Raw genomic sequence first — 22,880 nt, forward strand, 5'->3', positions numbered from 1 at the left:
AGGCCACGCCGTGCACCAGGGAGAGCCACAGAGACACCGGAGCAGGCAGGTCTGAGCGATCACAGGCCACGCCGTGCACCAGGGAGAGCCACAGAGACACCGGAGCAGGCAGGTCTGAGCGATCACAGGCCACGCCACGCACCAGGGAGAGCCTCGGAGACACCGGAGCAGGCAGGTCTGAGCGATCGCAGGCCACGCCGTGCACCAGGGAGAGCCACAGAGACACCGAAGCAGGCGGGTCTGAGCGATCGCAGGCCACGCCACGCACCAGGGAGAGCCACAGAGACACCAGAGCAGGCAGGTCTGAGCGATCGCAGGCCACGCCGTGCACCAGGGAGAGCCACAGAGACACCGGAGCAGGCGGGTCTGAGCGATCGCAGGCCACGCCACGCACCAGGGAGAGCCACCAACGCTGGAACAGGCGGGTCTGAGCGATCACAGGCCACGCCATGCACCAGGGAGAGCCTCGGAGACACCGGAGCAGGCAGGTCTGAGCGATCACAGGCCACGCCATGCACCAGGGAGAGCCACAGAGACACCGGAGCAGGCGGGTTTAAGCGATCACAGGCCACGCCATGCACCAGGGCAAGCCACAGAGACACCGGAGCAGGCGGGTTTAAGCGATCACAGGCCACGCCGTGCACCAGGGCAAGCCACAGAGACACCGGAGCAGGCGGGTTTAAGCAATCACAGGCCACGCCGTGCACCAGGGCAAGCCACAGACACCGGAGCAGGCGGGTTTAAGCGATCACAGGCCACACCGTGCACCAGAGCAAGCCACAGAGACACCGGAGCAGGCGGGTTTAAGCAATCACAGGCCACGCCGTGCACCAGGGTGAGCCATGGAGACGCTGGAGCAGGCAGGTTTCAGCGATCACAGGCCACGCCGTGCACCAGGGCAAGCCACAGAGACACCGGAGCAGGCGGTTTAAGCGATCACAGGCCATGCCGTGCACCAGAGCAAGCCACAGAGACACCGGAGCAGGCGGGTCTGAGCGATCACAGGCCACGCCGTGCACCAGAGCAAGCCACAGAGACACCGGAGCAGGCGGGTTTAAGCAATCACAGGCTACGCCGTGCACCAGAGCAAGCCACAGAGACACCGGAGCAGGCGGGTCTGGGGCAGAAATTCTCCATTCGACAAGGAACTTGCTACCGCCCGTTGGCTTTTGAGTGTGTCCTTGCTGCGACCTTGCTCCCAGCCCTCTTCCCTGTGGATCTCTGGCTGAAACGAACTAAACCTGTTTGGTTTCACGAGCTCCCTGCATGCCGGGTGCTCAGGAGAGTGAGCTGGGGGGGTGACACAGGAGCTGGGAGCGGTGCGCAGGCGGCACCCCACTGGGGTGCACATGGGTGGCTGGAAGACAGGGCCCCGGGGTATAACCTGGCCAGGGGCTTCCTGGCCAGCCTGCGGAAAGGAGCAGGCTGTGCGGAGCCGGGAGTGCAGGTGGCTGGGGGTTTCCTGGGGGTGCAGACAGGGCTCCCTGCCGCTATAAGCAGGTGGCAGCGATTTACCCGACACCCTGACAGTCACAACCCGGCCTCGAAACGCAGCTCAGGAGGGGCCAGGCCAGAGATGTTCCATGTGCCCTGGGGTGCCCCAAGCTGTCCCGGAGCCTGTGGGAGACGCGCCCTTTCCCCTGAGCAGCTGGTCACAAGAGCCATGTGGTTCCTGGAGGTCGCTGGGCTTGGAGGGATGCAGCTCCCCCCTCCTGCGCCCCACGGCGCCGAGTCCCCGCCAGGCCCTGGGGACAGACCCATGGACTCCCTGCAGAAACAGCCCTTTATTCTGCAGCACCGGGCCCTGCAGCGGGCGGGGAAACCCTGCAGTCCCCAGGAATGTCATACAAAAAGGGAGCGCTACCAAAAGTGGGAACCCGGCCCAGCCGCCCTCCTTGCTACTGCTCCAGGCAGCGCCCAGCTCCCTGCGGGCACGGAGCCCCGCTGCTCTGCCCACACTGCCAGGAGGGGCGGGTGCAGCCCAGTGCCTCGCAGTCTGTACAGGGCGGCTCCTGGGGCAGCCGCCTGTCTCTGGAGTGGGGCCGTGCCGGTGTCATTCCGACGTCTCCTGGGCTGCTGCCGGCTCGTCGGCGCTGCCCAGCAGCTTGTGCAAGCACTGGCGGACGTCGTCCTGGCCCCGGTACGCCCTCTTCATGCCCCGGGGCAGGTAGCGGCAGGAAGACAGGTTGAGGTAGCTCAGGTCAGGGCAGCTGAGGATCAGGGCGCTGTGGGGAAGCAGAAATGCCTTGGCTTGCGGCCCTCAGCTCCCCCGGGCACCCTGCTCGGGCTTAGCAGCACACCCAGCCCGCAGCAGAGGCATGGCAGGAGGCTGACGGAGGCCAGGGGCAGCCCAGGGCAGGTGGCAGCGTGACAGGAGGCCAGGTAGGAGCCGAGCACGAGGCCCAGCAAGAGGCAGGGCGCAGCGGGAGAGGGGAAGAGCCCAGCCGGGCCCCAGTGCAGGAGAGGGGGCGGGGAAGGGACGCGGTAGAGACGGTGTCTGGTGGGGGAGAGGAGGCTGCAGCGGCTGAGCCAGGAGAGCTGTGGGGTGTATCTGGCGACTGACAGCAGCGGCCGGCGTCGCAGGCCAGATCCCCAGGGCCGAGGCAGCCGTGAGCGGTGGATGTGGCTGGCAGGTCCTGGGCTTGGAAGCACAGGGGGCTCGGAAGCACAGGGGGCTCTGGCCGCAGCCCTGTGCCGGCGCTCACCTGACGGTGCTCACGGTGACCTTGGTGCCGATCAGGCTGAGGGAGCGCAGGGCCGCCCGGCCGCCGCCCTGCCCGAAGGTGGCCAGGGCCTGCTCCAGGTCGCGCTCGCTGAAGCTCTGCCCTGCCACGTCCAGCTCCCGCAGGCTGTGCTGCCACTTCCAGGTGAGCAGGCGGCTGCCCTCCGAGGGCAGCACCAGGTGGTGAGCGCTGCAGTACAGGCCCAGGTACAGCTGCTCCACATCTGGGAGGCAGAGAGCGACGGGTCAGGAACGCAGAGCCAGCGCCAGGGTGTCAGGGGGAACAGGGCCCCAGGACCAGGCGCCCGCTAAGCAGGGCTGCAGGGGGGGGGGCGGACGTGAGCCAGAGCAGCCCGGCACAGGGGCACGGGGATTTCGTCCTGCGCGGCGGGAAGCTAGTTCAGCCTCTCGGGAACAGAGACCAGAACATTGTGCGGGCTGGGAAAAGCCGCGAGACTCAGCACAGCAGCAGGGCGACTCCCTGCCCGTCGCGCCCGCCCGGCCTCCCTCCCAAAGCTGCGCCCAGCCCAGCAGCCCAGCTCCACAGGAAGCAAACAAAACAGCCACCGCAGTACCAAGCTGGGTAGCGATTGCTAGCGCCTCGGATCCCCCCAGCGCCTCGGATCCCCTCCGGCGCCTCGCTGGGTATGGCCCCCCCGGCGCCTCGGATCCCCCCCAGTGCCTCGGATCCCCTCCGGCGCCTCGCTGGGTATGGCCCCCCCGGCACCTTGGATCCCCCCCAGCGCCTCGGCTCCCCCCACGCCTCGCTGGGTACGCCCCCCCCGGCGCCTCGGGTCCCCCCACGCCTCGCTGGGTACAGCCCCCCGGCGCCTCGGGTCCCCCCACGCCTCGCTGGGTACGGCCCCCCCGGCGCCTCGGGTCCCCCCACGCCTCGCTGGGTACGGCCCCCCCGGCACCTTGGATCCCCCCCAGCACCTCAGATCCCCCCCAGCGCCTCGGGTCCCCCCACGCCTCGCTGGGTACGCCCCCCCCGGCGCCTCGGGTCCCCCCCACGCCTCGCTGGGTACGGCCCCCCCAGCGCCTCGGGTCCCCCCACGCCTCGCTGGGTACGGCCCCCCCAGCGCCTCGGGTCCCCCTTGCACCTCGCTGGGTAGGGTTAGGGGTAGGGTCACTGGTGCCTCTGACCCGTATTACTTAGGAATCCTCCGTGGACTTTACTCAAGCCAAACTGTGAGATGGTTTCTCTCCTCCTTCCTCAGCTTCTGTCTTCTTCGCATCGGCTCCTTTGCCTCCACACAGGGCAAGCGCCTGCTCCTTTAGCAGCTACCGTCCCAAGGGCCCCAAGCGCCTCCCCAGCTCATCTCTCGCTGGTGCAGCCCTCTCCGCCCTTCCCGCCCTGCTGCCCTTCCCAATGGCGTCCCGCACAGCTCCGAGGACACGGCTCACAGGAAGGTGCTGTGCAAAGCAAGACCCTGGTCCTACACATCCAGAGAGGCTGCCCTTACGACTCAGCCCCTGCAAAGCCCCAGCTGGCAACTACTATTCCATGGAGTCCTGGGGCCCCCAGAGCTCAGCAAGGCAGCCGAGACACTGGCCACGGAGCAGAGACAGAACCAGAGTTCTCCAGCGTCTACACCTGGTTCTGGGCTCACCAGGAGGGCAGGAAATCTGTCTCTAGCTGGACCCAACGCACCTGCCGCTACGAGGCCCCCAATGCTCCCCAGAGATGGGACCCCAAGGCTCACCAGGGCACGACAGCTCCTGCAGCCCTTTGGGCGTCACACGGCAGCAGCCACGCAGGTCCAGCACCCGCAGCCTGGGGGAGGCCTGCAAGATTTTCTGCAGGATACTGTCAGTGACGAAGGAATAGGAGGTGGTGGCCAGGCACAGCTCCTCCAGCTGGGGGAAGCCCAGAGAGGTGGGGGCAGACCTGGGGCTTGGCTTCGGGGACCAGATCACATTAAGCAGGCGCAGCACCTGGAAGGGAAACAGACGTGGGGTAGGGACGATCCACCCACCCCGAGACAACAGCCTCCGAGCCAGTCCCGTCAGCCAACTGTGGTGACCACCGGCAGGCGCGACCCCGGGCCTGCTCCACTCGGGGCTTTCACAGGCAGCTTCTGGCTCATGAATACTACAAATCCCAGCATGCAATGCAGCCAGACACACTGCATGCTGGGAACAGTAGTACCCTTGGACTACAACTCCACAACAGGTGCGGTTCCACGTACATACACGTGCCCATCACAGGGATACGAGGCACAGAAAGATTAAAACAACCAGTGCAGAGTAACCCTGCCTCCTCCCCTCCCACCGGGGGGAACAAACTGATCCTGCTCTGTGCCCCAGATCACAGGGGGAGAAGTGACCCAAGACGGCTGCTCACGCTCTCCCAGACACGAACCAGGGCCCTGGAGGCGCAGAGCAAGGCCCCAGCATTTGGCAATCAGGAGCCAGGGCCTGCCGGAGCAGGGTAAGGTGCCGAGGCGGCTCACAAGTCCCAGAGCGTGGTGTGCCCTGGATCTGACCAGCCAGCCCCCGCAGCTTTAACTGGCACCTGGAACTTTCTCCCGATCCACCCTGGAACGTCGGCCCCAGCAGCGCTGGCCCCAGCGTCAAAACCAGGGGCAGCTTACGCCGCCGTCACGAGACTCTAGAGGACGGTTAAGCTACAGACACTCTTTCACTCGCATGCCTGGCCGGGGCGGGCGGCGCTCTGGAACAGGCCAGGGTCTACGGAAGCGAGTCTCCCAGAGGGGTCTGATGGGAGGCCTGCTACCCCCAGGCAGCATGGGAGAAAGACAGGCCCTGCACGGCCATGAGGCACCCAGATGTGCAGGCGTAACCAGCTGAGAAGCAGCTGCCTGGCTGCAGAAGCCTGAGAGCTGACAGCCTCTTCTCCAGGGCTTGCCCATCCTCTGGGGAAAGAAAACCCCCAGGGGCAGGTCACACCCTGAAGTGGAGCGAGTGCGCTGCATGGAACCAAGCGCCATTGTTCCCTCTAAGCTTTTCCAGCCACGTGCGGAGTTTCCCCCAGCCATGTGCAGAATAAATTGTATTCTGTGCACCAAGCCACGTGTGGATGTGCACCACCAGGAGAAACGCAGACCTCGCTGGAGGCGCTGTTAATCAGCGGGGCGGCTCTGGAGTCTCCCCGGGTGGCTGCCCTCGCGCCCGGCCTACAGGGAACACCCTTTGGAGCCATGGGTGGCCAGTAGTGAGGTCGCGGACTCCACAGGGAAGGGGCAGAAGGAGCCTGCTGAACCAGAACTGCAAGGGCCCTGCCCGGACCCACCCAGCGGGAGCAGGAGTAAGCTAGCCCAGGGGCGGCAGAGGCTGTAGGGCTCGGGGAAGAGGAGGGAGGAGGATCAGAGGAGGAGGGAGAGAGCTCGCGGGTACCTGCAGCTGCGGGCAGGCCGCCTGCAGCTGTTCTACGGACAGCAGGAGGTGCTGGCTGCTCTGCTTGATCTCCGTGTTCACCTCCAGGAGATGCAGCCCGGGGCAGCAACCGCTCTGCAGAGGGGCAACAGGTTGAGCGCGCCGCGGTCCCTGCGCCCACCCACCTGGCTGGCCCCGCCGAGCACGGCCCCCGGGAAGCTAGTGACTCCGTGCGAGGCAGGGTCACCGCGGCGATCTGAAACTGACCGACGGGCATCTCCTTTTCCAGCCACGCGTGGGGAGGGCCTGGGAACGCACCCCTCTCCTCCCGGCTCAGCCCCTGCCGCCGCCGCTCTTCCACTCTCCGCGGAAGCAGCTCCCTCGGGCGCACGAGCCTCTGTCACAGCAGGCTCCGGACCTGCCCCCTACGCCCCAGGGTGCAGTTACACCCGGGCAGGGAACAGTCACACCCAGGTAGGGAACACCCGGGCGAGAGCCTCCCCCAGCGGCCTCTGCGGGGCTTACCGAGAGCGCGGTGACGACGGCGTTCATTCGGCTGCTGTACGTCAGCCAGAGCTGCCGGAGCCGAGAGCCAGCGGCCTCCAGGAAGCTCACCACAGCCGCGGAGTCGACCTGGGAACACAGCAACGGCGGCCCCGCGGCGAGGGGCTATTACCCGGCACTTGGCCGCCAGCCGTCGCCCAAGGGCCGGCCAATTAGCCACACACACAGACCCGTCCCGGGCACAGCTGTCGGCTGCAGCAGCTGAGGGAGACCCCGTCTGGCTGAGCGACACGGCGATGGGAGAAGGGGGCACCAGGCTCCATCTGGGCGGGGCCTGCCCCGGGCTACGGCGTTTACAGCCTTGGAGCAGGCATGGCGGGGCTCAGAGAGGGTTACGTGTTCGCTTGCTCCCAGGGGACTGGCAGATGGCTCCTCTCCGGCAGGGCGCGCTCCCTGGGGGCCGCGCGGCACCCCGGCCGGTAGCAAGAGGGACTTGCCCAGCACCGCCCTGCAGGAGGGGACTCTTGGATTTCTGGGAGGGTCTCGGGGGTCTCTGGCCTGACCCCTCCCGCCTGGCTCAGCACAGCCCCGCATGCCCCACCTGGGAATTCTGCAGGTTTAAGCTTTCCAGCTGGGGGCAGCGTCCAGCCAGCGCGCTCAGGGACTCGGGGCTCACGCCGCTGCAGTGGGACAGCTTGAGGGCGGCGAGAAGGGGGCAGGATTCCGCAAGGGCCTGGAACGAGAGAGGGCGGTCAGGCAGCAGGCCCTGGCGTCCCATGAGCAGAGCCCGGGCAGGCACACGGCCGGGGGGGAGTCCTCACTCCAGTCCCACCCCCTGCGAGGAAGGGGTCCGATCTCAGGTCCCGCGGGCGGATGGGCCCCGTGAGCGACCCCCCGGCCCAGCTGGCTTTCCTGTGCGTGCAAAGGACAGAACGGTGGGCCGTGGTTAGACCCGCCCGTCCTTCGCGCTCTGGCTGCAGCCCCGGGAGCGGGCAGGGGGTCCCAGGGCAGGGGCCTAGCGCCAAGGCGTGGCACGTCCCGCCAAGCCGGCCCTGCTGTCTCACCTGCAGGACAAAGGGCACCTGGCTCCTCCAATGGCAAAGGGCAAAGTCCCGGAGAAGGGAAAACCTGCCCAGACGGAATGGAGAGTTAATCCAGCTTTCCGGGGAGAGGCTGGTATGGGGGGGGATGGGCAGGAGCAACGCAGCATACAGCCCCATGTCAGGGCTGGGGAGCCTTTTTTGGCTGGGGGGTCACTGACCCACAGAAAAATCAGCCGGGGGGGGGGGCACACAAGTGAGAGCAAAAACCAACCCCAAACCAAACCTTCACTGACAGGGCCCCTGGCTGAGGAGAAAGGACCCCGCCCCACAGCCTGGGGGGCCCAGGCTAGAGATTGTGTGTGCTCCAGCCTCACAGGGGGGCGGTGGAGGGGCTGGAGCGCCGGCGTGGGCTCCCCGAGCCATGGGGGCCCGATCCAGGCAAGCCGGGGCTGCATCCGGCCCCAGGGCCTTGGGTTCCCCACCCCTGCCCTTTGGGGAACGTGTGTCGTGCACAGGGGATAGGACGCCCCCGGCGGTAACACCCCACCTGTTCGGGACCAGCCACTCCACCGTGCTGCGGATCCTCTTCTCGGTCTGCGGCGCCTGCTTTTTGCCGGGCTCCCCCCAGCAGAAGCCGACTGACACTCTCTGCCACAGCGCCGGGCTGGAGGCTGCCCCGTACCAAAGCCGGCACACCCGGGCCACCCTGCGGGGGAGACGCTGGTCACGGCAATGGCACAGGCCGCAGAGGTGGGAACGGAGCCGTCTCAGCACTGCGAGCCCCCTGGGACCCAACGCCAGCAGGCTGAGCTCCCAGACGGGACAGCCCTCTCCCCCAGCCCTTCCGCCCACGCCCGTGTCCTCGCGCCCCTGGCACAGCAGAGCTCTGGGGCCCACGGGCAGCCTGTGGACACGCCTCGGGCTGGAGCAGTGGGTGCAGAACAGGGCTCCTCTGCCCCTTGAGAGCTGGTGCTGCACTCGCCCCGCGGGGTCGCTGGCCGCCCCTCGTCCACGAGGCCCCTTGCTCTGAGGCTTTCAAACCTTACACAGGGCCAGCAGCCGCCCACCCCGCGGAGGTGCCCACGCCCAGCCAATCAGCGCACTGGCCATCTCCCCGAGGAGCCCAGCTCTGGCCCGTGTGCCGCCTGTCGAGCGCCGGAGGGCACGGGCCGTGTCCCACAAGGCCAGGCTCACGCTACCGGGTCTAATTCAGCCCAGGATCGGCTTTGGTCCCAGGTGCGCTTGGTTTGCAGCGAGGTTCGGGGGATGGAGGGTAGGGCTGGGGGCTGGTTTGCCCCTGCCCCCCAGCGACTCCCCGGACTCGTCATCCAGGCCCCGCTCTGAGGTTTCTATTCCGGCTTGGCCTGGCCGAATTCGCTTGCTGTCCCTTCGCAGAGCGGGAGCCGGGTTAGTCTGCATCTGCACACCAACGAACCCTGCGGCACCGCCGGGCACATCCACACTGCAGAGAAGATCGAAGCTGTCGCTATCGATCTCCCAGGGTTGGAATGAGCAGGCCTCAAGGACACAGCTCATTCGAACGGAGAGGGGCGCGCTGGGCGATGCCAGCCATCCTGCTTCCACGAGCAGTAAGGGAAGCCGAAGGGAGACTGTTCCCCCTCCACTTCCTGCCGCGTGGACAGTGCCACATGTGGAGCGAAGGCCCTTCGCCTCCAGCCAAGCCATCAACGTGGCTGAAGTCGCGTAGTTTCCCTCGACCTTGTCCCGCAGCGTGGACGTGCCTTAGAGGCTAACTAGATCTGTTAGGATTCCCCGGTGGGCTTCTCCTTCCCACGCTAACGCACAATCTCACCAATGCTTCGTCCTTCCCGGAGGCAGGGGACTGGACTAGACGACCTCTCGCCGTCCCTCCCAGTCCTACGTCCCAATGTTCAGGGCTCGACAAACGGCGGCGAAATCCACTCGCCAAGCCCGCACCGCCCACGCACCAGGCCCCCACCGCCCACGCGCCAGGCCCGCACCGCCCACGCGCCAGGCCCCCACCGCCCACGCGCCAGGCCCCCACCGCCCACGCGCCAGGCCCCCACCGCCCATGAGCGCCGCTGGTGAACGGGGCGACCGGCTGAAATCTACTCGCTGCAGGCGAGTCGATAAACGGATTTGTCGAGCCCTGCCAACGTTTATTTGCGGGTTTCAACCAATTCGCCTGTTCATAACTGCGTGAGGTCGTGGGGGGCGGGGAGGGCGCCCAGACAACAGCTGGTTAACAAAAGCAGCTGCTGAGATTCAAAAGTTAAAGCTGCCTAAATGGCCCCTCTGCTGCATCAGCACCAGCCTCCCCGCCCCAGTCTCTCACCCAAGCAGCCTGTCTCTTACTCGGCCGGTCTGCGCACGCTGATTGGTAGCGCTGGACATACCTGTCCGCGGCTGGCTGAAAGTCACCGGCGGCACCATCCCCATCAACCATCTAACCCTTCCCAGGCCCTTTCGACTGGCTCCAGCGCCCAGACACCGGGGGCTCGAGGCGCCTGCCAGCTGGACACCGGAAGAGGTCGCTGCGGATACTGGAGCCCCGTACCGCCAGGGTCTGCAGGCTGAGCACGAGGCCTCGGCCCCCCCCACTCCAGATGGGTTAGCCGGCAGGGTGGAGAGACCCGAGGGGCGCTTACTGCCGAATGCGACATGCCCCAGGCCCCGCGGCGGGGAGCTCCGGAGGCACCGGTGCAGGGCTGTGGGGAGAGGGGCTTCTAAGCTCAGGAGCGAGTTCACGGCCATGCCAGCGAGTGACACACGGTGCCAGGCGAGCCCTGGGGTCAGCCCCGTGACCCCTCTGTACGCAGCTCGCAGTGACAGGCGAGCGACGGGGCACAACGGGCCACAAACGGCTCCCAAGGTGGGACACGGTGCACAGAAGCAGCTGTCACAGCCGTGGCCGACTGAAAGGAGGGGACGGGAACACCGGCTGGCTGAATGATGGGGGAGGAGCAACGTTCCCCATCGTCTCAGGCACCCCGCTGTCCCCTGGGATCCAACCTGACCCCACGGCGCCGTCTTCGTTCGCACCCTGAGAGAAGTCCTGACCAGAGTGGCCCAGAGAGCTGCCCCCTCCGCCAATGCTGGCTGAACCCTGGCATGGGACACACACTCCCTAGCTCCAAAACTTTATCTTCTGTCCTGTGCCTGCCCCGGCTGATTCCCGTATCTGTCCTACCCCCCCCCCCCCTTCCGCCTTGTCTAACCACAGCCGGGCTCAGTCGCACAAGACTGCCCATTCTGCGACACTGCTGTGCGCCTGGCCCAGACAGGCTGCCAGAAGCAACGCCCTCAGCAGCCCGAGGCTGGTTGAGGTTTGCCAGAGTGGCCGGTCAGACAGGGTGCCGGGGCTGTCTGCCCCCGGCAGGGAGCCTGCAAGGGAGAGTCGGCAGCACAGACGGGAGCAGCATCTTCTGTCTCTGCTGCTCTTTTCTCTTCCCTCCTGACGTACTCGTCTTGCTTTGTCTCTTAGGACATGGACTCAGACCGTAGACCATCAGCCACGAGGCTGCACCAACCCCTCTCTCCTAACGCCTCCCCTGGCCCCCCAAGGACGGCTGCACCACCCTTAACACCAGCGCCGGCTGTCAGCGGGGGGCTGTTCCTAAAACCCCACGCCAGCCAAAGGGAAGGGGAACGGAGGCTGCCGGTCAGATGAGTACGATCTGACGCTGCGGAAGCTTTGCCTTCCCCTCCTTCCTTTCGGCATCTTAAATAAAGGGTTAAAAGGGGGTTTTATGGGTGTGGGCTGTGGGATCGTGCAAGCAGAGGTCTCTGCTGTTCAACACTGCCTTATGTTGGGCACGTACAGCTCACACCTTTGCCTCTCTGGGCCCCTTTATTGCATCCGAACACAACACAGTGCCCTGTCACCAGAGGATCTGAGCACTGCACGCTCGCCCATGGATTAACAATTTACCCTCCCACACGTCCCCGGGAAGCGGGGCACAGCTATGGTGCCCTGTGGTTGGAAAGGGAACTGAGGCGGAGAGATGAAAGGGTCAGGTTTTTAAAGGTATTTAGGTGCCCAGCGGGATTTTCCAAAGCATCTAATACCTAGTTCCCCTTGATTCAAAAAAACGTTAAAAAGCTGTCATAAGTGACTTGCCCAGGGCCACACAGAAAGTCTGTGGCAGAGCAGGGGCAGGAGGGACCATTGTGAGCCTCTGAATTGGCTCCCACCCTAACCATGGGACCATCCTTCCTCCAACCCCAGTGTGACGTAGTGGGGGTACTTGCTGGGCTGTGGTGACCCCTGCTGTCTGGAGCAAGACCCAGCAGGGAAAGCCTCACTAGGCAGAGGTAATGCCAAACTTGTTGAACCAGTGGCCAGACACCCCCCATGGAGAGGAACAAAGGAAGGTGGATGCTGCCCTGGCTGGGGGGCAGGGCTGGAAGAGGGTTAGTTAGTTCCTGGCTGGAAGGCAGGGAATAAGGAGCTGGGGAGGGGGCTGGGACTCCCCTATCTCAAGGGGGGCACTGAGGCCTCTTAGCCCCAGTTCCTGTAACCAGATTACATCTGTGCTGCGCTGTGCTGGAGGAGCAATAAACCACCCTCAATTCCACTGGCTGGTGCAGTCTGTGCCATTTCGGGGTGTAGGAGACGGGGAACCCCCAACGCGCCGTCACACCCAGCAAGCAGGAAGCAAGGGTGGAATGCTAGCCCCAATGGGGCGCTTGTTCCCATGAGCTCCGAGTGACTCTGCCGTGCTGACTGTGTGGCCCCAGCTAACCCCCTTCCCGGCACCTCCACATACCTGCAGAGCGTGGGCACGGCCCCCTCGGCCGCCACCAATGCCTGGAAGATCCGCACTAGGATCTCTACTGGGAGGTGCTCTCCCCAGGAGGGCCCAGCAGCTGCCTGGCTGTCCGTGGCCTGGCCCCCAAGCACGAGCGCCTTTGCCGCTGGAGCGCCGCTTCTGTCTCTCTTTCTCTTTCCCGCCACAGTGCTCCTTTGGACGCGCTGCTGCTTCCTTGCCGCCGCCTGGTGCTTTCTCTTGGCCACTGGCCGGTCGCCCGTGTTGGAAATGATCAGCAGCATGTCATCGTCCGTCTCGTGAACAAAGTAGTCCGGGGCCCCTCTCCTGGGGGCCTTGAAAGCCGCCTTCTTTTTCCGGGCCCCGCTGGCGCCCCCCACGGCTGCTCTCCCGCTCGCCGCGGCGCCCCGCTTCCTGGAAGCGTTCTGCCCTGTGCCGGACGGTGCTGAGGAACCCCCGGCCTGTCCCGAGTTCTCTGCTGCCCTGGGCTTTTCCATAGTGGCCCGTACAGACCGGGTTTATCAGCAGACAATCTGGTGGCAGCTGTAGCACGGACGACAGGTGACAATCACTGCTGGGAGTGGCCGGGTACTCGCTGCATGTTCCACTGAGGCTCCCCCTCACCGAAGCCAAACCCACATGGGCCAAGCACAAAACCGAATCTCGTTCCTCGGCCCCAGCCGCCGAGTGTTGGCCAGCGGGCAGGGCGCGGCGCAGAACGGCGACCTGCCTCTTCTGGGGCCAGCGCCCGCGGTGACGGTCACGCACACGCCGTCCCCCGCTGTCAAGGGACCAGTCGGCCCGGGGAATGAGAGCGCTCCTCTCCCTAGGGATGTAACTCACACGTGACCCCGGTACCCGGGTAACCCACCGACATTCGGGGGGGTTCCCCGGGGGCTGTGGGTGCGAGAGGGGCAGCGCCGCCAGGTTTCATGCAGGGCTCCAATGTGGGATCCCCGGTGGTCCTGCCCCCAAGGTTCTGGGGCCATTGCACCTGGGGCTCCGCTGTCACCGGCACCGGGGTCCCGGCTGCTGCCGCCCGCGATCCCAGCGGCCGGGATGCGTCTCAGTTAACAGGACAAACTTTGACACAATCGGCCGGGTCCCTGCGCTCACCCGGGGAGCCCGGCCAGGGGACGTCGGCCTGCAGCCCGCCCCGCCCCGCCCGGCTCTGGTCTGCCCCGGGGGCAGGGCCGCGCTCAGCTCAGTGCGGGGGGGTCTGTCCTGGGGGAGGGGGGGGTCTGTGCTCGGGGGGGGGCGGGGGGGGTCTGTCCTGGGGGAGGGGGGGGTCTGTGCTCGAGGGGGGGCGGGGGGGGTCTGTCCTGGGGGAGGGGGGGGTCTGTGCTCGGGGGGGGCGGGGGGGGTCTGTCCTGGGGGAGGGGGGGGTCTGTGCTCGGAGGGGGGGGGGGGGGGGCGGGGGGGGTCTGTGCTCGAGGGGGGGCGGGGGGGGTCTGTCCTGGGGGAGGGGGGGGGGGTCTGTGCTCGAGGGGGGGCGGGGGGGCCTGTCCTGGGGGGGGGGCGGGGGGGTCTGTGCTCGAGGGGGGGCGGGGGGGGGTCTGTGCTGGGGAGGGGGCGGGGGGGGTCTGTGCTCGAGGGGGGGGGGGGGGGTCGGGGGGGGGGGGGGTCTGTGCTCAGGGGGGGCGGGGGGGGTCTGTCCTGGGGGAGGGGGCGGGGGGGTCTGTGCTCGGGGGGGGGCGGGGGGGGTCTGTCCTGGGGGGGGGGCGGGGGGGTCTGTGCTCGAGGGGGGGGGGGGGGGTCGGGGGGGGGGGGGTCTGTGCTCGAGGGGGGGCGGGGGGGGTCTGTCCTGGGGGAGGGGGGGGTCTGGGAGGGGGGGCGGGGGGGGGGTCTGTGGGGGAGGGGGGGGGTCTCGAGGGGGGGGGGGGGGGGGTCTGTCCTGGGGGAGGGGGGGGGGGGTCTGTGCTCGAGGGGGGGCGGGGGGGGTCTGTCCTGGGGGAGGGGGGGGTCTGTGCTCGAGGGGGGGCGGGGGGGGTCTGTCCTGGGGGAGGGGGGGGTCTGTGCTCGAGGGGGGGCGGGGGGGGTCTGTCCTGGGGGAGGGGGCGGGGGGGGTCTGTGCTCGAGGGGGGGCGGGGGGGGTCTGTCCTGGGGGAGGGGGGGGTCTCAGGCGGGGGCGGGGGGGGTCTGTCCTGGGGGAGGGGGCGGGGGGGGTCTGTGCTCGGGGGGGGGCGGGGGGGTCTGTGGGGGAGGGGGCGGGGGGGGTCAGGGGGGGGGGCGGGGGGGGTCTGTCCTGGGGGAGGGGGCGGGGGGGGTCTGTGCTCGGGGGGGGGGGGGGGGTCTGGGGGGGGGGGGGGTCTGTGCTCGGGGGGGGCGGGGGGGTCTGTCCCTGGGGGGGCGGGGGGGGGGGGGGTCACTGACCGGGCTCGCGCGGCGCCGGCTCCTCAGAGCGGCCCAGACCGGAAGTGGCGCCAGGTCGGTCCCGTCACTTCCGGGGCGGGGCCAACTCTCCGGACGCACCAGGAAGAGCCGGAGCTCGGGGCGCCGCGTGCGAGTGAGAGCGGGGCGGGGGGGGGGGAGCGGGGCCGGCGGGGCCGGGGGTGACCCCCCAGGAACGAGGCTGCCCGGGCCCCTGTTCCCATCGCCGCCCCCGGGCCCGCTCCTCCCTGTCTGCTTGGCCCGCGGGGCGGGGCGGGGCGGGGCGGGGCCCGAGGGGGGAGGGGGAGCTGGGGGGGGAGCAGCACGTGGCCTCTTTGGGGGGCGGTTCCCAGTGGGGGGCCGGTTGGGGGCGGGGCTGGCCCGAGCCCGAGGGGGGAGGGGGCCTGCTGGGGGGGAGCAGCACGTGGCCCCTTTGGGGGGCGGTTCCCAGTGGGGGGCTGGTTGGGGGCGGGGCTGGCCCGAGCCCGAGGGGGGAGGGGGCCTGCTGGGGGGGGAGCAGCACGTGGCCCCTTTGGGGGGCGGTTCCCAGTGGGGGGCCGGTTGGGGGCGGGGCTGGCCCGAGCCCAAGGGGGGAGGGGGCCTGCTGGGGGGGAGCAGCACGTGGCCTCTTTGGGGGGCGGTTCCCAGTGGGGGGCCGGTTGGGGGCGGGGCTGGCCCGAGCCCGAGGGGGGAGGGGGCCTGCTGGGGGGGAGCAGCACGTGGCCTCTTTGGGGGGCGGTTCCCAGTGGGGGGCCGGTTGGGGGCGGGGCTGGCCCGAGCCCAAGGGGGGAGGGGGCCTGCTGGGGGGGAGCAGCACGTGGCCTCTTTGGGGGGCGGTTCCCAGTGGGGGGCTGGTTGGGGGCGGGGCTGGCCCGAGCCCGAGGGGGGAGGGGGCCTGGGGGCGGGGCTGGGGGGGGGGAGCAGCACGTGCCCCTTTGGGGGGCGGTTCCCAGTGGGGGCTGGTTGGGGGCCCGCCCCGTCTGCGAGGTCGTTTTACGACGGTGGCTTCCGCAGGGCAGCCGCGCCCGCTTCCCAGAGGAGGGGTCTGCCGGGAGCCCCGCCTGAGAGAGTCGTGTCCTGGGGGGCTCTGCGCTCCCGGGCCTTGCCGGAGGGACCTCGGAAGTGCTGGAGCCTCGTCCCCCGGGCTGTCTGGCTGCCTCCCCCCAGAAGGGAGACCCGCGAGGCTGCGGAGGGGCACTGAGGATGGCTAGAGGTACGATGGGGAACAAGGGCTGGTCCCTCCAGCCTCCCTCTTTCTCCCGCCATCTCAGCCCCTGCAGGCAGCCGGGCAGGCTCGTGGCGGGGCCGCTTAGCTGTGGGGAGAGGGAGCCCTGCTTTGTGGAGCAGACTTGGGTGGGAAGCAGGAAGTGGGTGGACACTGTGAGGTTTGGAATCTTCTCCCTGCCGGCTCAGAAACACCCATTGCCCAATTCTCCCCCGCCCCTGGGCTGTTGCACAATGGGCCAGGCCGGTGCACAGTGCCCGTCCCTGCCAGTGCCGCTGTGCCAGGCCGGCAGAAGGTGCCCTCTTCGATAAGCCAGTGGGGGCCGGAGAGGGCTGAGCCAGCCGGAGTCATTACAGAGCCGTCTGAGGTTCCCGTGGTCTCCGGTGCTCCCAGCCCTGCTGGGCCGCGGGCGATGGGCCGAGCGCTCTGTGCCGGCGGTGGGATGGGGGTCTGAGTAGAGTCGGGAATCACCCCGGCCTTCCAGGGACCCCTCCTCAATCCGCCTCCCTGGCGGGAGATCAGGGGCTCTGCCCCACACGGGTCTGGGCCGAACTGGCACAGAAAGGTGCAGGGAGCGAGTCCCACGGCTGCTCTTGTGCCTCTGCCGAAGATGGAGACAGCTCGGCCAGTGCCCCTCGGTTCTGCCCTGCGGCTGCCCCCGCTGTGTCAGCGCCCCGGGCTCTCTGCACTGGGCACGGGGCTAGGAACTGACCATCGCCTTCAGCGTGCTGGATTGGGCGTGTCCTGCACCTCCCTGCCACGCCCGGACGCTGGGGTTGGGGGCGCGGGGCCCTGCCAGGCCAGTTGCAGCCGGCCCAGGCTGCCGGCTCCCTGCTCAAGGGTGTTGTCTCTTGCAGGGACGGCTGGCTGGGGGGGTCCCTGCCCCGTTGGATTCAGCGAGGCTCTTTGCCTGGCGTAGCTCGGGCTGCTGGGAGCGCTTCAGTTTCGGATCCACGTGCCCGTTGGTAGCACAGGTAGGAACCCTGGTTCTCCCCAGAGCGCCACTTACTGGCTGCCCACGGGGGGGGGGGGGGGGAGCCAAGCCCTGCTGCCTTGTAGGAGTCATTTGAGTGAGGTGCAGCCCCCCTGCCCTGCTTAGTCACGGATGGACCCTGATTCATGGGACCGGCCCCTTGTCAGGCCCCTGCTGGGCCGTGCAGACAGAACCCCCCCGCCCCTCCTCCACACCGAGCCTGCTGGGCCGCAGAGGGGCAGGCTGGAGGGCCAGGGCCCTGCCTGGCTCTCTGCAGACGCCGAGAGCCCCCTTGCCAGGCCTGTCTGTCGTGGGCAGCGAGCGCGCCTGATGCCTGTCCCAGGTGCTCCTTCCCGGCCCCTTCTCCTGGGTCCGGGCCCCCCCCACAGCACGCCTGCCCCAGAGCCAGGGCCCAGGCCGGACTTGCTGGCAGTTGCCCCTGCACACACCGGGGGGTTCTTCTCTGTTGCCAGGGCTGAGAGGATGGCTGCCTCGGCGACGGGCCAGGCCGTGCTCACCCACGTGCTGGTGGCGCTCTTCGGGATGGGCTCCTGGGTGGCCGTGAACGCCTTGTGGGTGGAGCTGCCGGTGGTGGTGAAGCAGCTGCCGGAAGGTGAGAGGTGGCGACGGGCGGAGTAAAGGGGGGGCCTGGCACAGGCCGTTCCCCAGCCTTGGCCCAGCACGGCGGAGCAGCTGCCGTGGCTGCTCCGGCGTCCAGCCCCCGCGTCTGATGGAGCCGTGCCGTAGGCACAGGGCTGCCCGGCCGTGCCCGGGGTGGGTGGGGCTGGCCCAGCCCCCGGCCTCGGAAACACGAGACCCCGAGGCCAAGTGAAATCGCCTGTGGCAGGAGAGCCGTGTTCTGTGGGGCGGGGAGCCTCCCGGGACCCCCACCGACTAGCCCCTCCCCGGTGGTTCAAGTTCTCTGACCGCTGCAGCGGCCCCCAGCGGGAAGGGTCCAGGGGGAGCCCAGGCAGGGCACGTGCCGGGGTCCTGCCGATCCCGAGTACCCCGGCTGCTGGCCTGGGGCTCAGGTGCCGTCGGCAGGAAGGCAGCGGGAGCCCTGCTGGCTCTGGGTCCGCGGCCTGCGAGGGCCGGAATGGCGGCCAGCGGCCAGTCTGGGCTCCGCAGCGGCCGTGCTGTACGTGCTGTGCCAGCTGGGTGCCGAACGTGCTGGCTCCGAGCCCCAGGCACCAAACCCCCCGGCTGGGCGACCGGCCGAGCACAAAGGCAGGAAGGGACAAGCTCTTCCGGCTTCCAGAGGGTTGCGCGGCCCAGGGCCAAGAGTCCTTGGCGGAGAGGGGAGGCCTGGCGGGCAGGAAGACGGGCCGCAGCCCCGAGGGCAGGGGAGCTCTGTCCAATTCCCAGCGGCTGCTCCTGCCTGCGGGCCGGCCTGGGGAGGTGGGGCTGTGGAGTCCCGAGGGGCAGCGCGGGCGGGGAGCCGGCTGGGTTAGCCAGATCTCTGCCGGCGTGGGGCTGGGAGCCAGCAGGGGCAGCCCGGCTCTGTCCCAGGCTCGCTGCGGGCGCCTGGCCTTCTGCCCCCTGCATCTGGCAGAGGGGAACGGCCCTCCTTGGGGCGGAGCCGGGGCGTGCTGTGCCTGGCGCTGTGTGCGTGGGGGAGGCCGTGGGGCGGGCCGAGCGTGTGTTCCCAGCGGCTGGGGCTGGCTCCCCGGCGGGCTAAGGGGCTTCCACCCGGGTGTTCGGCTGTGGGGCGGTGTCGGGGCAGGTCCAGTGTCTCCCCGCCCCCGAGGGGCCCCTTGGTCGGGAGCAGCCCGGCTTGGCTGGGGGAGCCGGCCAGGGCGTCATGTGGCCTGGGAGTTCCAAACGCTCCTGGGGGGGCCCTGGGTCATTCTGCCAGCCTGCTCCCCCCACCCAGAAGGCGGGTGGGGGATTCCCAGCTGGCTACTTGCAGGCTCTTCCTCTTCCCAGTTTCACGCCCCGCCCATCTCAGTCCCTGCACACGCACGCTGGGCCCCAGCCCCCCGGCCTGCACCCCCCCCCCCCACGCTGCCCAGCCGCCCAGGGGCCTCTTCTCCCCTGCCCTGCGGCCTGGTGCCTGTGCCCCCGGGGCAGCTGAGTCTCTGCGGGGTTCCCAGCAGGGCAGCTCGGCCTGACCTCCCGCGGCTGCGGCCTGGGAGCCAGCCTCCTGCAAGTGCCTTGGGGACCACGGCCTGGGAGCCCTGGGTCAGGCCAGCCCCAAGCTCTGGGGCAAAGCAGCTGGGGGCCTTGTTCCCTAATTGTCCCCATCCCCCCAGTGTGCTGGGGCCGCCCTGCTGAGCTCCGCCCGGCTCTGGGGGCGGGGGGAGCATGTGCCTGAGCCTCCCCAGCTGTGGCTGCCTCCTGCAATTGCCCTGCAGCCCCGGCGCTAGCAGCCCCCCGCTGTAGTTGGTGGGTTTGGGGGCGCTGTCCCCCAGGGAGGGCTGGGCTGATCCCGCAGGGCCCCCCTCTGTTCCCCCCCCCCGAGCCAGGACAGCGCAAGCCCCAGGCCCTTTGGGGTCCGGCTCTGCCTCCCTCCCCGCCACGGGATCTGTGGGGCGCACGGGGCCCGTGCTGCTCGTCGGGGAGCGAGGCGGCTCCGCCGGCCGGCAGTAGACAGGCGGAGCTGGAGCCGGCTCCGTGCTGGTGTGGGCCCGGCGGCGCCTGTGCACCGGGGCTCTGGCTCCGGGGGGCCAGTCTGACTAGCCCCCCGTGTCTCCCCCTCCAGGCTGGAACCTCCCTGCCTACCTCTCGGTGCTCATCGCCCTGGGCAACGTGGGCCCCGTCGCCGTCACCCTGGCTCACAAGCTGGCCCCGGGGCGGCTGCGGGAGCGCTGGGTCATCCAGGCCATGCAGGCGCTGGGCGTGGTGGCCGCGCTCTTCCTGGCGCTCTTCTGGCACCGCACGGTGGAGGTGGCCGGGGAGCCTCGCAGCCTGGCCTTCCTGCTCCTGGCCTTCCTCCTGGCCTTGGTGTGCTGCACCTCCAACGTCACCTTCCTGCCCTTCATGTGCCAGCTGCCCTCGCCATGCGTCCGCACCTTCTTCGTGGGCCAGGGCCTGAGCGCCCTCTTCCCCTGCGTGCTGGCGCTGGCCCAGGGCGTGGGCCGGCTGGAGTGCCGCAACGCCTCCCAGCCCCACTACCTGCAGGAGAGCTTCCCCGCCGCCACCTACTTCGGCCTCACCTGCGGCCTGCTGGCCGTCTCGGCCCTCGCCTTCCTGGGGCTGCTCCTGCAGCGCGCCCGGGCCGGCAGCTCCGCCGCCCCCCAGGGGGGCTCCCCCAAGGGCAGCGTGGAGACGGAGGAGTCCTTCCCCCTGCAGGATGGCACCCCCACCTCGGGCAGCGCCACGGCCATCGCCGGGGGCCCCCCCGCCCCGCCCGCCTCCTTCTGGACGGGCAGGAACGTCTACCTGCTGGGGCTGCTGGGCGTCTCCAACGCGCTGACCAACGGCGTGCTGCCCTCGGTGCAGAGCTACGCCTGCCTGCCCTACGGGAGCACGGCCTACCACCTCTCCGTGGTGCTCAGCAACCTGGCCAACCCCCTGGCCTGCTTCCTCGCCATGTTCGTGCTGTGCAGGTAGGCCGGGCGTCGGCCGGGGGGCGTCGGCGCAGCCGTGGGGAGCGGCAGGGCCTGTGACTCCGCTGTGCCCACCTCCCGCTGTCGGCCAGGCGCCCCAGCCACCACGGGTGGGGCTATTGGGGGGAGGGCTGGCCTAGTGGTTAGGCCCTGCGACCTGAGAGCTCGCGACCCGCTGGGTGATCTCCGGCAGATTCTTTGCCTGAGACGCTCACACACGTGTAAATGCTATTGGGGGGGGGACCTGCTCTGCCCCTTCCTGCTGCTGCTCCGGACCCTCCAGCGCACCCAACCCCAGCTCAGCCCCCCCCCCCCCCCCCGCTGTGGGGAGCAAGGGGGGCGTGGCCCAGGGAAAGCTGCATCTCTGCCCCAGCTTGGGGGGGGCTCTGCTCAGAGAGGGGCAGCCCATTCATCTCAGGGAGGTGTCCTGTGCTGCAGGAGGGGCCGTGGAGAGAGCCTGACCCCTCAGCCGGAGGTGGGGGGGCTGCTGTAGCTGGGTGGGAGTTCTTGCCCTCCCCTGTCGGCTCCTGAAGCCCTGCGGCTGTGCCACTGCCCTGTATCTGTGGGGACCCTCGGTCCAGCCGCGGGGACCCAGGCCCTGCCCTGCCGGGCTCGGCTTTGAGCCCCGCGTCCGCCCAGGGCAGGGCCTGTTGATTGTGACAGGCTGGGACCCCTTGCCCAAATCTCCCCGGGTCCTGCTCCCAAGCGCCCCCCCCTCCCCCCCCCCCGGCACTGCGTGAGCCTGGGGGGATTTCACGGCGTTGTCCCCTCCCCGATCTAGCGCAGTGGCGCCGGTTCGCTGCTCCAGTCCCCGCTGGGCCTGGGGCTCCCCCCCCGACACACTCAGCTGTAGCCCGCACAGACCCGCCTTTGCTGTCCCCCCCCCAGGTCAGCGGTGGGCCTGGGCGTCATCTCGGCGCTGGGAGGCCTCTTTGCAGCCTATCTGATGGTGCTGGCCGTGCTCAGCCCCTGCCCTCCCCTGGTGGGCAGCGCCGCCGGAGTCAGCCTGGTGGTGAGTCCGGGGGGGTCTGCGCCTGGCTGCAAAGGGGCCGTCAGTCAAGCACCCCGTAGCTTCAGCCGGCCATGCTGCTGGGGCGGCAAGAGCACCCCCTGCTGGCGGGCTGGGGCTTGGCGCCAGGGGCTGCTCTGCACCACTCCCTCATGCAGGGGCGTGTCTGCCCGCCCCACCCTTCCCTTCTCCTCCCCGGGCTTCAGTGGCTTGGTGTCCGAGTCCAGCCACGCCGGGCATCCCTGGGGGAGCGAGTGCCCCCCCGCCGTGTTCCCTGCGGCACTGGCCCCCTGCCGCCCCGAGAAGGCTGCCCACCCAGCGGCGGGTGCTCTGCTTCTGGGCCCATCTGCTCCCTGCTCTGAGGCCTGGTGCTGGCCTGGCGGCTGAGGCTTCTCCTCCCAACAGGTGCTGGCCTGGATCCTCTTCCTGGGGCTCTTCTCCTACCTCAAGGTGGTGATCGGCAGCCTGCTGCACGAGGCCGGCCACGCGGCGCTGGTGTGGTGCGGGGCCGTCATCCAGGCCGGCTCGCTGGTGGGCGCCCTGACCATGTTCCCCATGGTCAGCGTCTATCACCTCTTCCGGAGCGGGCAGGACTGCGTGGACAGCTGCAGGGCCTGAGCGGGCGGGGGACAGCCCCCCAGGGCTCCGCCTGTGCCCAGGACGTATGAACCGCTGGGGAGCAGCCGCCCGGAGCCGTCTCCTCCCGCAGCCCCTGGCCCTGAGCTGGCGCTTCAGAGGAGGCCCGGGTGCCAGCGGGCAAGGGCAGACAGCTGCCTGACCCTCCGGGCTGCCTGGCTCCTGCCCCAGAGAAGCAGGTGGGGCTGGGCCAATACAAACCACAGCTGCCTTAGAGGATGTCAGAGGGTTTTTCCAGGCTGGGGCTCCCTGGGCAGCCTAGAACCCGTGCCCGCAGAGCTGCAGCCATGGGGCGGTCTCTGAAGCCCTCTCCCCGCTGCCCAGGGCGCTCGTGCCAGGGTCTCGCTGGCTCCCTGCGGCTTGGGGTCGGGCAAGGAGCCATCCGTTGCCAGTGCCTGAGAACGTCGGTGATTTTGTGTAGACTCTGCCTCAATTCCCCCCCGGCTGGGGTGGAGCTGGAATAAAGCTTCATGTCTCAAGCTCCGGGCCTCGGCGCTGCTGTCCCTGGGCAACAAGTTCCCTGGGGAAGGATCAGGCCAGTGGGGCTGTGCAGATAGCGCCGCACCACGGTGCCAGCACCCAGCACGGGGTGCCCAGGCCTCGCTCCTCCCACCTGCCTGGTGCAGCCCCTGGCTCCCGGCTGCAGGGCCAGGCCTGCGCGAGGGCTCCTGCCAGCCGTCGTGCAGGAAGGGAGCCTGGCTCCAGGAAGGCCCCTTGTGGCTGGTGCCCCTGGTTCAGGGGTTGCCGGTGGGCTTGGCAG

The 22,880-nt window shown here is 69.1% G+C and overlaps 2 protein-coding genes across 3 annotated transcripts; one reads left to right on the top strand and one right to left on the bottom strand.

The window, feature by feature from the left end:
* Window positions 1–1,442: 1,442 nt before the first annotated feature.
* FBXL6 (F-box and leucine rich repeat protein 6) lies at window positions 1,443–14,870 on the bottom strand. 2 transcript variants are annotated; one of them, XM_075916818.2, is made up of 10 exons: window positions 14,733–14,870; window positions 12,360–13,185; window positions 8,156–8,314; window positions 7,630–7,693; window positions 7,167–7,298; window positions 6,587–6,694; window positions 6,083–6,196; window positions 4,429–4,660; window positions 2,706–2,946; window positions 1,443–2,225 (listed from the first exon to the last, which is right to left on the bottom strand). In XM_075916818.2, exons 2-10 carry the CDS (start codon window positions 12,854–12,856, stop codon window positions 2,054–2,056), a joined length of 1,719 nt encoding a protein of 572 aa, XP_075772933.2. In that variant the 5' UTR covers window positions 12,857–13,185; window positions 14,733–14,870; the 3' UTR covers window positions 1,443–2,053. The 2 variants fall into 2 exon arrangements, with proteins under 2 accessions (XP_075772933.2, XP_075772934.2); XM_075916819.2 differs by lacking the exon at window positions 14,733–14,870 and having other exon boundaries at window positions 12,360–12,902; window positions 12,999–13,512.
* SLC52A2 (solute carrier family 52 member 2) lies at window positions 14,732–22,599 on the top strand. Its single transcript, XM_075916827.2, has 7 exons — window positions 14,732–14,865; window positions 15,744–15,942; window positions 16,812–16,928; window positions 17,401–17,540; window positions 19,629–20,475; window positions 21,364–21,487; window positions 21,890–22,599. Exons 4-7 carry the CDS (start codon window positions 17,411–17,413, stop codon window positions 22,100–22,102), a joined length of 1,314 nt encoding a protein of 437 aa, XP_075772942.2. The 5' UTR covers window positions 14,732–14,865; window positions 15,744–15,942; window positions 16,812–16,928; window positions 17,401–17,410; the 3' UTR covers window positions 22,103–22,599.
* Window positions 22,600–22,880: the final 281 nt, after the last annotated feature.

The sequence above is a fragment of the Pelodiscus sinensis genome, chromosome 2, assembly GCF_052426305.1.
Source record: "Pelodiscus sinensis isolate ZL-2025 chromosome 2, ASM5242630v1, whole genome shotgun sequence".
In the NCBI taxonomy this organism is placed as follows: Eukaryota; Metazoa; Chordata; order Testudines; family Trionychidae; genus Pelodiscus; species Pelodiscus sinensis.